At 39.0% G+C, this 14,218-nt stretch overlaps 1 protein-coding gene across 2 annotated transcripts in view; it reads right to left on the bottom strand.

Annotated features, from left to right (window-relative positions):
• The window catches only part of smap1 (small ArfGAP 1), a 115,009-nt gene extending 101,354 nt beyond the window's left edge, over nt 1-13,655 (bottom strand). For both annotated transcript variants that reach the window (XM_077236933.1, XM_077236934.1), the window contains exon 1: nt 13,165-13,655. In XM_077236933.1, coding sequence (XP_077093048.1) covers nt 13,165-13,282 — 118 coding nt within the window. In that variant the 5' untranslated portion in view covers nt 13,283-13,655. The remainder of the gene's footprint in view (nt 1-13,164) is intronic.
• Between the last annotated feature and the right edge of the window lie 563 nt (nt 13,656-14,218).

The raw sequence follows: 14,218 nt of genomic DNA, 5'->3' as shown, positions 1-14,218 counted from the left end.
CACTGTAACTTAGTACTCCCCCTCGCTTCGGATTTAAGAGGTTAAGGTTATCGATTAATTGATGAATTGATCGTTAATTTAAACAATCCATTATGGGAATTTATGTAAATTGACATCCCCATTGCACACGATCATTAACGATGACTGACAATTTACATAGAACATGCCGCTCACGGATTGTTGCCGAAGACAAAAACAAGAGAAGGAATAAAGCGATCTTTGAGAAACAACAGTAAAAGCTCTGATTTTTCAGACCAAAAATCAAAACAAACTAAGCAGACGCATACACACACACACAAAAATTGCCAAAACCTTCATCTTCACAGATACAAGCTCAAAAGCGCAGACGCCACTGAAGACACTCTACAAAGCCCCCCAAATAAATTAAGACTTCAATTAAAGATTAAAGCCAGTCAGAGATCCTGAGAGAACTCCTTCATTAGAGAAAAAAAAGGCCCTGTTCAAAGAGAAGCTCCGCTCTGTCAGTCTTCCGAGGCAAGAGAACACACACATACACACACGGCATCTCAAAACTGGCAGTGGAGTCCAACTGAGTGACAGTAGAACTCGGCCTCACAGAGGGAAGAGTAGTAGAGCATGAAATTAGAGCCCTGTATTCCAGCCTACAGGAGAAAGACGTCTGACAGAGACTGGGAGAAAAGGTGTGCGTCTGCTATCTCTGACAGGTGAGGGAAGGAAAGGCAGAGCATTTGGGAGAGGGGGGGGGGGGGGTAAGGTCTCAGCACAGTGGTTGTTCTGTCAGGTGGAAAGGAGAGGAAACACTTTGAGTGAACATGAGGGGAAGGCAGACTCACTGTGACCTCTGTGAAAATCCATAATCGTATCCACACAGCTCATGATATTGTGTTAAAATCAGGTTTTGGAGAATGTGACCTGCAGCCAAGAAACCTACGTCATTTAGGCTAATTTTAAACAGAACTGAAATGAACCGATTGACTCCAGCTTTAGGTGGTGTTGTGCTGCCCCCTGCTGGTGAGCGGCACTGGAGATTAGTACAATCTGAGGACTACTACTCTCAATATCTGCTCATACAGTGAGGGGAAAATTGGGAAGAATGTGTGCATTAAGGTCCCATATTGTACAACTTTCTGAAGGATTATTTTAGGTTTTGATGTCCTTAAGAATATATATATATTTGCGGTATAAGTACCAAAAAACCATCTCAATATATTTTTACAGCTCCTTTCTCAGGAGCTCTGCCAAGAACAGGTCGATTTTGGACTGTCTGCTTAATATTCATGAGTCTATATTCTGATTGGCCTGTTGTTTTCTGAGTGACGCACAGCCAGGCCAACAACCACAGGTAACTAGGGTCATGTATGCTGTAGCTTGCTGTGGCTTGGAGATGCTCACAAGTAAGGTAAATTAAACACCTGTAATGATGGGGATAAATTATTATTTGTTATTAAAGCATAAACATTCACAAACCACTGTTAATTTAACATAAAAGCAAGCATAGGCTACTATGTGCATGGTTTGGCATGACAGAATTAGCACAAAGTGCACTCCCTTAATTCCTAAAAAGCTGATATCTCAGTTCAGCGCGATCTCACAAAGCTCCGTTATTGTCAATGAAGCTGACTGCACAATAAATCTTTTATAATGCCAACACTTCGTTTGTTATAATCAGAGGATTTGCCAGCATGCAGAATTCAGCAATGAACAAAAACTCAGTTTTGATTGGTGAGTGGATACTATTTTAAATGCATCTCATTGGCCATTGCATTCAAGAAATCAACACATATGTCTGTGATTGGCTACATTGCTCAACGCTGCAAACATTGTTATAAATAAATAGAAACTCGTTCTGGCCTGTACATCGTTTTTACTTAGTTCTGACATCACATTTTTACGGAAGTCACAACAGCACAGCTACTTTATGCAGGCTGTGTGGATTTGTTTTACATACAGCACACAGTGAAAACGACATGACTATGACACAGTGGGCAACTGGATATAGCACAGCACATTTTAAAATGAAGGATTTAAAGTTTTTCGATCGCGTCTTCTGTGAAGCTTATCTTCTGTTCACATTTACTCGCTTCGCACGGACCGTCACTCGCAGGAACACGTTTATGCAGGCTACAAATGCACACTTCACAAGAAATCACAGGTGGATTCGATTAAATCAGCAAGGTTTGTGAAATTAAATGTTTATTAGATATTCAGAGATTTGTTTAAACGATGTAGATGCGCATTTGCTGAATGTTGACGGTAAATGAGAAAGTACGTTATTTTAGCCTGATTATTTGCCTTTTCGGTTACAAATAATATAAAAGCAAACGCATTACTCTTTTGCATTCCATTTTCTTTGATTACCAGTTCTGTAGCCACCGGTTCGGTCTAACAAAGTATTAGATATGACTGACAGAGAGACAGAGAATGTGAGTGAGCGCTGTGTGATCTGATTCAGGCGCTGCCGTTCTCTTCTCAGGTGCTGGTGTTCTCAGCGCCGCCCGTCAAAATAAAAGTCTGTAGCGCCGTCAAAATAAAAGTTCCGCTTCCAACACATCGGCCAATCAGAAAAACTTATCGGCCGAGGCGATATATCGGTCGACCACTAATGGTCAGTTTTGAAACTTATATGGTAGTTACATAGGCCCTAGACCTCTGTTATCAAGAAAAAAAGCCAGGAAATTTCATTTTTGACAATATGGGACCTTTAAAAGGTATGGAAATGTTTGCGCTAAAGGCTGTATGTTTGGAAAAATGCATTCTAGTTTTCAACACTACTCTTCCAAAGTGTGGAGTAGGGAAGTTTTTTTTAATGGTTTTGAAATAAGTATTATGATCTTTCACTAGTGCTGCATTTATTTGACAAAAACTACAGCAAAAATACTGTAAAATATATTTTTAATGGTTTTCAATTTACGCATTTTTTTTCTATTTTAAAATGTGATTTATTACTGTGATGGCAAAGCTGAATTTTCAGCAAGTATTACTTCGGTCTTCAGGGTCACATGATCCTTCAGAAATCATTCTTATATGCTGATTTGGTGCTCAAACTTACACCTACAAATGTACACAAATATAGTCTAATTTTTATCAACAAAATCTCCCCCCAAAAACGTTGCCTCTTTCCCCCCAATAAAACACACCCCTAGACAACACACGGCTAACTTTCATGCTTAGTTTTGCCTACTACCTTTGTTTTCACATACTAAAAAACATATAGTGTATACTGTGCAGTAGTACGCAAGTGTTTCATTTGGAACACAGCCTCATGCTCTTTATGAGATCAAGGCCCAGCGAGCACTGCTTAAATTAATCACTGCCAGAGAGACAAAAGGCTAAATTTCCATTGTTATTCAGTTAAGACTGTAGCAACAGGGTTTCATCCACAGAGCGGGGAGAACTAAGCCAAAACATCACCAATGAACATAAATCTAGTCAACAGTTTAACCACATACTTATGCTGTGAGGCAAACAAACTAATGTCTCTCTTGCACCACCTGCTGACAAACTAAAGGAAAGTACTTAAACACGCTGAGCGTTATTCACATACACAATTATATTTCCAGTGCACTTAAAGACACTATCAATTTAATGAGAGGAAGAGCAGACTGGCTTCTAAGCCCTTTAATATATTCAACTATTCATAATTTACCATCACCCTATAAGTAACTATTAAGTAACTTCAGTATCTGAATGAAGAGACTCTCAACAACACCAAAGACTGAAAGTTTAACAATTGACCTGGCCCTGACACAATTGGTCACCAGCAACACTCTCGGAACACTTTTCCGAAGTCTCGGAAGTCACAGGCTCCACAGTGACATCCGGATTGACAGCCCAACTTGATCCAGGCTTTGAGTGGAATGGAATCTGTCTGAAAAGCATTCTGAAGCAGCACAACAGCTGCTCTAACTGAAACCACTCCAGCTGGTGGAGCCGTAAAACAGCAGGCTAAAATTTGGGCAAAATGAAGCACTGGATGAGACGCATGTGCAAGTCACTAAATTGATTGTAGCTTTTATTGAATTATTCTTTAAACAACACCTGATTAGAGGTAACAATGAAACCGACAAATAAAGTCCAAAATAAGAAGCCTCATTTCTAAATGTCATGTTACACTCAGTACATTTAACAAACCCGCTATGACAGTCAACCAAAAAAATTCTGTCATTCTCTACTCTTCTAAACTCTGTGACTTTATCTTCTGCAGAACATAAAAGAAGATATTTTGAAATATATTAACAGAACCTCCATTGTAATGTTTGTCCATGAAATGGAAGAAAACAGGAACCAAAACTGATTGTAACCAACATTTTCAAAATATATTTTATGTTCTGCAAAAAAAAAGAAAGAAAGTCACACAGTTTTGGAATCACTTTATTTTCTCTTTTTTCGGTGAACTTCCCCTTTAAGTCTGCAAAAAATCCACAGCTCACTGTCGAAGTACTTATTAAATTAGACAAAATATTTAATAAATATTTAAGGAGCAGTTTTATCAAATATTTGTGTCAAATAAAATTTGTTCAGCTACCAATACATTTTCGATATTTAAATATATTCCCTGAAATTCAACAGATTTCTTTTTACACTCAGCTTTCACAGTCAAAACTGTAAAAATATGCAGATTCCAAAACCCTGGAAAATAAAAGATTCAACGGATCAAAAGTCTAAAGGCACTTCATGCTTTAGTCAGTCTGTAATTACTCTGGTCATAATTCATATGCAAATGACATCATCTCTTTTCCATTTCTTGCAAAAGCATGTTCAGCCTGAGCGTGTTCGCCAGAAGTGGAGAATCCAGCCCAAAGGAAAGAAAGTTGCTGCTATAGCAGGCATTTCTAGAAATGCACCAACAGCGATAGTGATCATGCACATCATTCTTGACAGAGAGGAAAAGACTCAGCATTGTTTCATGTAGCAGGGGAAATGTTCCTTCCGATGTGTGTAGGAATGCTGGTCAGATATTGCCTACATTGAGGGGGTTGTTTAAACATACTACATTAATATAAACCGGTATTAGGGCTGTCAATCAATTAAAAACTAATCAAATTACATTACATGATTTTCCAATTAAATACATATCAGCATTCGCTGATACTACTGTTCAAAGGTTTGAGGTAGGAAGATTTTGTAATTTTTTTTGAAAAAAGTCTAATATGCTCATTAAGGCTGCATTTATTTGATCAAATATACATGTTATATTGTAAACCATTATTACAGTTTAAAATAAATGTTTACTATATTCAAATGTCATTTATTCCTGTGATGCAAAGCTGAATTTTAAGCACCATCACTCCAGTCTTTGGTCACACAATCCTTCAGAAATCATTTTAATATGCTGATTTGCCTCCCAAAAAACATTCATTATTATTATCAATTACTACGTTTACATGCAGCCAATAACCCGTTCAAAACTGGGATATTAGCAATAACCCGGTCACGCACGGCCATGTAAACACCGGCAAAAAACCGAATATGCTCATATCCCGGATTTTAAAAACCCTGATATGATACCTGGGGTACCCCTTTCCTAACCCGAATTTGTGTCATGTAAACGCGTATCGGCATATCCCAATAGTGATTTGTGTTCTGCGCATGTTCGATTCGCAAGGAATCTTGGTCTTTTGAGTAGAGGAACTTCTCGGTGCATAAAAAAACCCGTGTGCAGTATACCGGAAGTAAACATGGCGAGACGCAGCACAGCACTTTTGGAGCCAGGTCAGTACCAGCAGCAAAGGCGATCGCTATCTGCCCCAAACTATTCATTATCCGCGTGCTGCTGCTGTTGTTGTTGTCTTTGGATACAGGAAGAAGAAGAATCGGAAATGACGCATATTGTGTCTTAAGGTTGTCCGTACGTCCAGACGCTAACCCTGCGGGTTATTCCTAATGTTTCAGAAACCCGAATAGTGACCTTAACCCGACCATAACCCGAATATTGGCTGCATGTAAACGTAGTCAATGTTAAAACCAGTTGTGTTGCTTAATATTTGTATTTTATATTTTCTAAACAGGATTCTTTTGAAACGGTATAAATGTCTTTAATGTAACTTTATCAATTTAATGTTTTCTTGCTGAAAAAAAAAGTTAATTAAAAAAAGTACTGACCACAAACTTGTAGTGTTAATTGTTTGTTTTCTTTTCATATTAATTAACATAAGCCTAGGCCTATGTCTACGCTTCACAGCAACCTATTTTTGAATCAAGTTGTGGTACCGTCTGTGGTATTTTAGGGGCCAGCTGACATTTTCGGATGCCTCTCAGACCCCTGGATTCTGTTCAATTTTTTTGTGCTCTCGAGGTTTTTTTGAACCAAGAACACAAGCTGTGTGAATGACACCTTACCAGGAGCAGTAGTACAGAATGAGTACAGGCCTAAGTGTTGTTTGGTGAGTCGCGTTACCTGTAGTAGCAGCTGGGACTAATTTCGATGGGCAAAAACATGAAGGTGGGATGTCAAAGCTTATATTCACAAATAGCCATAATAAGTCCATATGTGATTAACTGCATTTTTATAAATCAAAATTAATCACATTCAGTTGACAGCCCTAATATTTTTACTCAGGTTTTTCACATACGCTCTCTCTTAATCAAAACATAACTTCTGGAAAATATATAAATGATCAAAACACACAAAGATGCTGACACAGGCTTTCAGCAGTTCTTATCTCTGTGAGCGACAGTGTGAAAGAGCACACAGGAGGAAGTACCAGAGCACATTTCCTGTCTGTCCATGTGGCGTGTGTGCAGAGGAAGTAAAAGATGGGGAGACTATCAAATAGACACTTCTCTCAAAACTCTCCAGTTGCCAAATACAATGCAAAACCAATACAGCACACACATATACACCTCTATCAGCACTTAAAGCAAGAAGGACACACACACACTTCAGTACTCTCTGGTGTCTTCTGTCTTGAGGCCTGCAGTTATGATTGAATCATTACTCATTACTACTGCCCACAGGCATTCCCAGAATCTGTGCCCACAGAGTTTCACAAAAAAAGCTCATGTGAGCCCACTCACTGCTTGCTAGTTGATGGCTATAGCTAAATAGATATAATGTGTATACATTTATTTTCCATTGGCTCATTCGACTTCAACAATCTGTGTGTTTTGATGCATCTAACCACAATAAAATGACTGATAATGAATGCTAAAATACGCCATGTCTATATGACACAGACTAATCACGTCACCCATAGAGTGGTGCAGGTGTGACGTCATTTTGTAGGCCAAAACCAGCGTGATGCTAACTGCAGATTGGCCTACAAAGTGACGACATACCTGCACCTCTATATATCTGCACAGAATACTTATTGTGTACAAAAAACAAACAAAAATAACGACTTTATTCAACAATTTCTTCTCGTCTGTGCCAGTGTCCTACGCAGATCACGTTGTAATAACAGTGCAGCGCTCCTGGGTTCTACGTCAGAACGTCGGCTCATTATTGAGCAATGAAGTAAAAGACATGTAAAAGATTGACACAGGCGAGAAGAAAAGACACATGGACCATTTTAACGATGTCTTTACTACCTTTCTGGGCCTTGAAAGTGGTAATTAAATTGCTGTTTAATGGAGGGGTCAGAGAGCTCTCCGATTTCATCAAAAATATCTTAATTCTTGTTCTGAAGATGAACAAAGGTCTGGAGGAGGAGGACGAGGAGGAAGAGGAAGATTGTATAAATATTTAAACATGTAAAATGTAATTACTAATTTGTTGTCATACTACCAACTATAAAGAAAAAACCTTTATACCTTCTGACAGATTGAGCAGCCAATAAAGATTATAAACCATGACCTCAATAACAGCAGTATTCGCCCCCCACACTGTAGGTGACCTACCGAAAAATAGAGGCTGTTCTTATCGCCACACAACAGGCATGTCCCATGAGTCTCTGTGTGTGGCTCAGAGGTGCCCCAAGCTCCAAAAGACGGGTATATCTAACGCTCTGCAGCTGGGGCAAACCGATTTCGATTTTCAAGTGTAAATAAGCAAACACAGAAATGCAAAAAAAACAAAACAAAGACTGCAAGCGTGTGCGTATGACACTCAGGCTAACACACAAAGCAAATATGACCCTAAACATAGGGTCATCATTCTCCAGTGATGTTCTGCATGTCGGTGACAGCAGGCAGAGAGAGAGCAGCACCGCACAAAATAAATAAAAGCCTCTGGACACACTGTGCCCAGCCATGTCTGACCAATCCCTACTATTCTGTCACATCTAATCACATCCATCGGCTAGAACCAGCAGCTCCTGCAGTGCCACACTCACAACATTTACTGCACTCCATATCTTTCCTCTCCTACTTTACTTGACAGAGCAGAAGTTCATGGCAGTCTCTCAATTCTACATTCATGTGGAGTCAAAGTTACGATGGCACAAACATATGGAAAAAAGCTGCAATGTTTACGTTCACTTGAGACATAAATGTCTGTTTGCGAGAATATTTTGACATCTTTGTGTGTATTTGTCCATTCAAGTGCAAAAAGATGTGTAAGAAAAAGAATGCAGTTCAGTATCGCTCAATATTCGGTATGAGAGGCGGCTTTCTGTGCGCACATTTTGAAAAACAGCACGCGGGACTTGAATGGTTTAAAGTCATATTAAAATGCACACAAAGGAATCTATCATTTTATTTTTAGAACAAATATTCAACTCCTAAGCTTAAGTATCCGATTCCAGAATTGGAATAGATTTTTGATTCCCAACCCTACACACCCCTCCCTTCATTGCTCCGGCCCAAAATGTACAAAACCGCCGTGCAAGAGTGGGTGTATCTTTATCATAGCTGTAGCGAAAGCAAAATAATGCTTTGCAAAAAATAAAGTGAAGATGATGAAATAATGACAAGGAAAACAAAAAATTAACATAGAATACATGAGAGTATATAAAAGCACGAGTTGGTTGTTAGTCGCCAGCAGCACACCAGCTTCAGACAAACAATAACACTCAAAAGTGTCCTGTTACTATAGCTAACATTACAACTGTGTGGTTCTGTGAAACATAGCAAAACTAATAGTACTACTCACGTATGGAGCAGGAACGACACAACCTCAACATCCGTTTTCAGGCCTTCCTGCTTATGTCTCTCCAGCACTGTAAAGCTTTTCTAATATTAAAGTGGGTTCTAAAGCTCTTGCCTAATCGAAATCCTTCTTTTCCAGTGATATTTTTCTGATCTTTTCTCTTTTGTAATGTCTCTCAGCCATCTCTCTTTCTACAGTCTTTCTTCAAATCTCACTCTTGCTCACTCTCTCCTCCCTCATCATGTGTACACGCCCCTTACTGCTGATTGGCGACAAGTGTGCTGTGGTGCTCTTCTTTCAACAGCATTTCTCAGAAATCGCTTAATAAACCTTAAAGTGGCCTCTGTCGAGTGAACCAACATGAAACATTATTGACAACCCATTATACTGCCCTAATGTCCAACATTTCTGAATGAAACCATATTCAACAAGTCAAAAAAATTACTTGGGAGTTGATTTTACCAATAGGCAGTTAAATAGGCTAGGCTATATGTTGAAAATAGGGCATTTCATAACAATGCAAATCTCAATAGCCTGCATGTCAGCCAAGCAGGAAAGTTAATTCAGAGGTGGAGCCTCTGAGGGAGTAACTACATTTTGGTCCAAACTTTAAATGGGCTAGTTTTTGATTTCATGCTGACTTTAACACTCTCTCAAGGCTGTCATTCATAAGCAAATGAAGCTACAAAACTCCACCCATCCGCACTAGAATTGTGTAAGAGAGAGGCAGAAAGAGGCCAGGTAATATGAGTAGTGAGGTGTGGCTGCACTTAAGACACAGGAGAGCTCAGAGTGGATGAAACTGGTCTGGTTAAGACGAAAGCTGAGAGGGGAGCTTGAGAAGCTGCTGGCCTGCGACATCACCGCAGAGCCGAAGACTGCCTCCTGCCTATATATTCTCATATGCTCTGTATGGAGATAATAGACCTTAATGTAAAGGCAGAAGAGGGTTTAAAACAGAACAGACAATGGAAATGGAAAAGATGGTCATCCAGTGTTTTGTTGATGGACTATGATGAACCCTAGAACATTGAGAACCTTTACTTCACATTCCACCCAAGATGTACTCTTTCCAATGGGACATTGTTTAGGTCTGAAAAATAGAACTGAATTTGTGGCAGTCCACCTATAAGCTTGTATCAGGATTTGTTGGTAAGATTGTAGCTAGCAAATATAGCAATGTCACTGCCAATGTACGGCCACAATTACAAAAAAGCAAGGAAATGAGAGGAAATGAGAATGAATTTTGTTCTCAATGTTTAGCTCCATGTTACAAATACAACTGCACACAGACGCAGCTACACCAAAGTGACAGTAAATGACCTGCTTGCAACTTTGTGACAATGTTTATTATACAATGACGTATAGACCAATTTCGAGCCGACGTCACAGTTAAGTCACGCCGCTAGCTGGAGGCAAAACAAAGGGAAAACTGCAGGCGGCCAATAAAAACCAGCACAGATTCGGCTACATAAGGACCTTAAATTGTTATTATTATTATTAAATGTCATCTTGTTGTGTTGTAGGGTCAATGAAAAATGAATATGCTGTATCTGGAATTTTTATTTCTAGAAAATATTCACATTGTTAAAATTGCACCGTAGTGTCACTCTTTACATTGTCATCTTCTTGGTGCTGGCTAGGCAGAACTGCAGATCGTACCACACAAGTCTTGTACATGACCATTCATCACATAGTTCTAGGCATCTAAAGATGTATATGCCCTCAGTTTCTCTATCGGATAGGTGTAGAAGTCAGGTCACTGAACCGGAGGTAGCCTAGCGTTAACGTTAATCCTGTCAGATTGTCCATCATTGAGTGAGCGTGTAACGGCTATGGGTCGGACAATCTGGTTCCGTCCGTTAAAATTAACTTTTGCAAATAACAATCGCGGTCCTGGACAGTGCACATTAAGATAAAATCGGATTTTCTCTAGTCAATGTTAAAAAACAACCTAACAAAACTTGCATACTAACGTTAGGTAAGCGGCCAGAGGGATCGTTCTGCCACCACCTAAGCTCCGCCCACAAAAAAACGTCACCATGTTTACCAACTGAAAAGGGGTCTATTAAAGCCATGATAAAAAGGAAATAGCAACCAATAATTTCTTATGTATTCTGAAGCACATCCAAGTGCAATGGATTATTGAAAAGAAAAACAAAATAAGTTGGGACTCGGTTCTGTGTGGGTTGTTGATTGGATTTTAAGAGGAATAAATTATTAGACGTCATTTTCACTGGAATATCGAGTTATGACATTAAGATTGAACAATATGAGGTCAAAACATTTTAAAATCATGAAACATGCACAAATAAATTGTTCACAATAAGATATATGACATGTAGTTACAAAATAGATAATAGGAAAATAGGTTATAGGCCTAATATGAAATTAGAAAATCATTTCATTTCATGACGAGTTTAAAAGCGGACCATTATTTTAGTCTTCTTCAACATGCTTCACACATTAAATTTGGCATGAAACGGAAGTTGCAATAGTCTTTTCTTCCCTATTGTGACGTATTTCCGAGTGCAACGACTTCTCGAACAAGAAAAAAATGGCATTAAAATATGATTTTATTGTTGAGGTTATCGTAAAAGTTGTTTTGATTAAAGATTAGGAGGGCACATGAATGTGCAACATTCTCCAACATTCCCAAAGAAAACAACTTGACTTTATGGTATTAAAGTATAATAACAACAAAGCAACAGAAACTGTACTGATACATTAATGACTATTTTAAAGGTGGGGTAAGCGATATTTGAAAAACGCTGTTTGGAAGTTAGTCGGACCGACACACGAACAAACAACAACAAACGTGAGTAGCCAATCAGCATTAGGGGGCATATGATGGTGGAGGAAAGAGAACAAGCAAGAAGGAGATTTGAAGAAAGACTGCAGAAATAGAGATGAGACAATACAAAAGAGAAAAGCTCCTATCAATGAAAAACGAAGTTATGATCAGGAAAGAGCTTTAGGACCCAAGTTAATATTAGAAAAGCTTTCCAGGGAAGGCCTGAATAGACACGGAGGTTGGTTTGATTCCGTTCCACGTGCGAGTAACACTGGTTTTGAGTGTCATTGTTTGTCTAAAGCTGCTGTGCTGTTGGCAACGAACAACAACCTCTTGTTAGTATTTACTATTGTGAACTGAATATTCATTTTTTGTGCTTCCTTGTCATTCGTTCATCATCTGCATTTTATTTTTCGTGAAGCATTATATTGTTTTGCTTCTGCTATGATAAACGGACAACCACTCTTGGATTGCATGCGAAATGGAGGCCAGCAAGTGAGAGTCACGCTGACGACTGCTAGTTAGTGCACTTGCCTTGCATGCTGGCGATCAGGTTCCGAGACCGACTCGGAGCCGGGCGGTTAGGATTGGAGGGTGAGTTTTGGAGGCGGACTAATGAAGAGAGGGGTGTGTTTATTTGGGTTGATTTCAACAATGTCCAAAGGCGTTTTTGAAATATCGCTTACCCCACCTTTAAGTGAACACAACTAAACAAAAACACAGTGAGACCACCCAATTCAACAGCTATTATGGTCATGGTTACAATCCAAAGAAAGATATTGATATGACCAAGAACAAAAAACTGCTTTCACTTCAATTGTGCTTAATTGTCAAGTATCACTTTTGGCTCCATAGTCCCTGTGGACACATAATAGGGTAGTATGCACTGTACTAAGGTGAACCATTATGAAACAGGTGGATATGTGGAACAGTGATCATCTGTGCCATCATCATCAAAGCCGGTACACATAGATAGGTTAATCTCTCCTATATAGCACCACCTGAATATGAAACGTCAGGCTGACAGTATCAGAGCTTCTCATTAGTTCAACTCCAGGCTGGTTTTCCATTCATGCATTAGTAATGGTTTTGGTCAAAGACGCATGGCTGAATAGTGATTCGCCGGATATAAGCACAATGAGCCGTCAGGGTCTGGGCATCATTCAATTCATATGCGATAGGCTATGCTGTCAAAATAGGCAGCTTTTGACACACAGATATGGCCTTTTTTCCGGGTGACTCAGGACCGTGAAGCATGAGAAACCTGTACAACGAGACTCCTGCCGCGTACAGGTGATCAAAACATCAAACGCAAGTTATAAGGAATACTGGATTTTTTTTTTTTTTTAGATCATCTCACCTTTGGCTTCGCAGTCGGCGCAGTACTTGTTATCATCCTCTCTCAGCATTTTGGACAGAATGGCCTGATGCTGCTCGTTCAGTTTCTGAGCCTTTTCCCTCTCCGATCGAGTCGTCATCTCGGATCGTTTTCTGTCAACGTCTCTAAATAAAATCACCGGTCTTTCCCCTGATTCACTCTGTTCACTTGGATCGTTATAAATGGAAGACCATCCCCTGTGAAACGAAACTATGATGGGCTGATGGCAACAGAGCGGCGACTGGGTAGTGACTGAGCGGCGGAATATGGCCGATTGGAGGAACTGACCGGAAGCGGAAACTGAGTACAGTGGGGTGATTAAAATAGCTTTAGAATACAGTGAACAGGGAACCGGGAGACCATTTAATCAAATTTAAGTGAAATATTATTTTTATGTAATTTTAAAACTCAAACCTTTGCTTTGTGAAATCCAAATCTTGAGGCCACTGTAACTTTTGCGTCATTGGTGACGTAGGTGTTTTAGGAAGGTTGGGCTCTGACAGCCAGTTTGATGTGAAAGGTGGAGTTATGATTTTGTGTAAATCATTGCTAAGGTAACGTAATATGTTGTAATTTGTTTAAAACCTGATGAATAGACTATCGTTTACTTCGGCAAAAGCTAATAACTGGGTAACATTATAAGTTTGCAACCCTGTATGCAAAAGCATGTCTAATTTTAAACCCTGACAGAAGCTTAATAAATAATAATACAACTATTACGAATTAAACCTTAAACACTACATTCTGAAATCATGCCAATTTCTAACAACAAATTTTGACAAATAAAACGTTAAAACTTTAAATAAACATAACAATTACCTAGGAAAAAAAACTTTTGAATAAAAAGTATTACATTTTAATTATTACATTTGGACACAATGTGTTCACTTTCTCTCTCTCTCACACACACACACACACACACACACACACACACACGTATATTTGTGGCAATAGTCAATACATTATATGGGTCAAAAATTATCGATTTTTCTTTAATGCCAAAAATCATTAGGATATTAAGTAAACATCAATTAAA

Source organism: Siphateles boraxobius, unplaced genomic scaffold (genome assembly GCF_051911475.1).
Source record: "Siphateles boraxobius isolate OS27281-9 unplaced genomic scaffold, OSU_SipBor_1 20, whole genome shotgun sequence".
In the NCBI taxonomy this organism is placed as follows: domain Eukaryota; kingdom Metazoa; phylum Chordata; class Actinopteri; order Cypriniformes; family Leuciscidae; genus Siphateles; species Siphateles boraxobius.
Note: the sequence above shows the minus strand (reverse complement) of the source record. Positions and strands in the feature narration are given on the sequence as shown.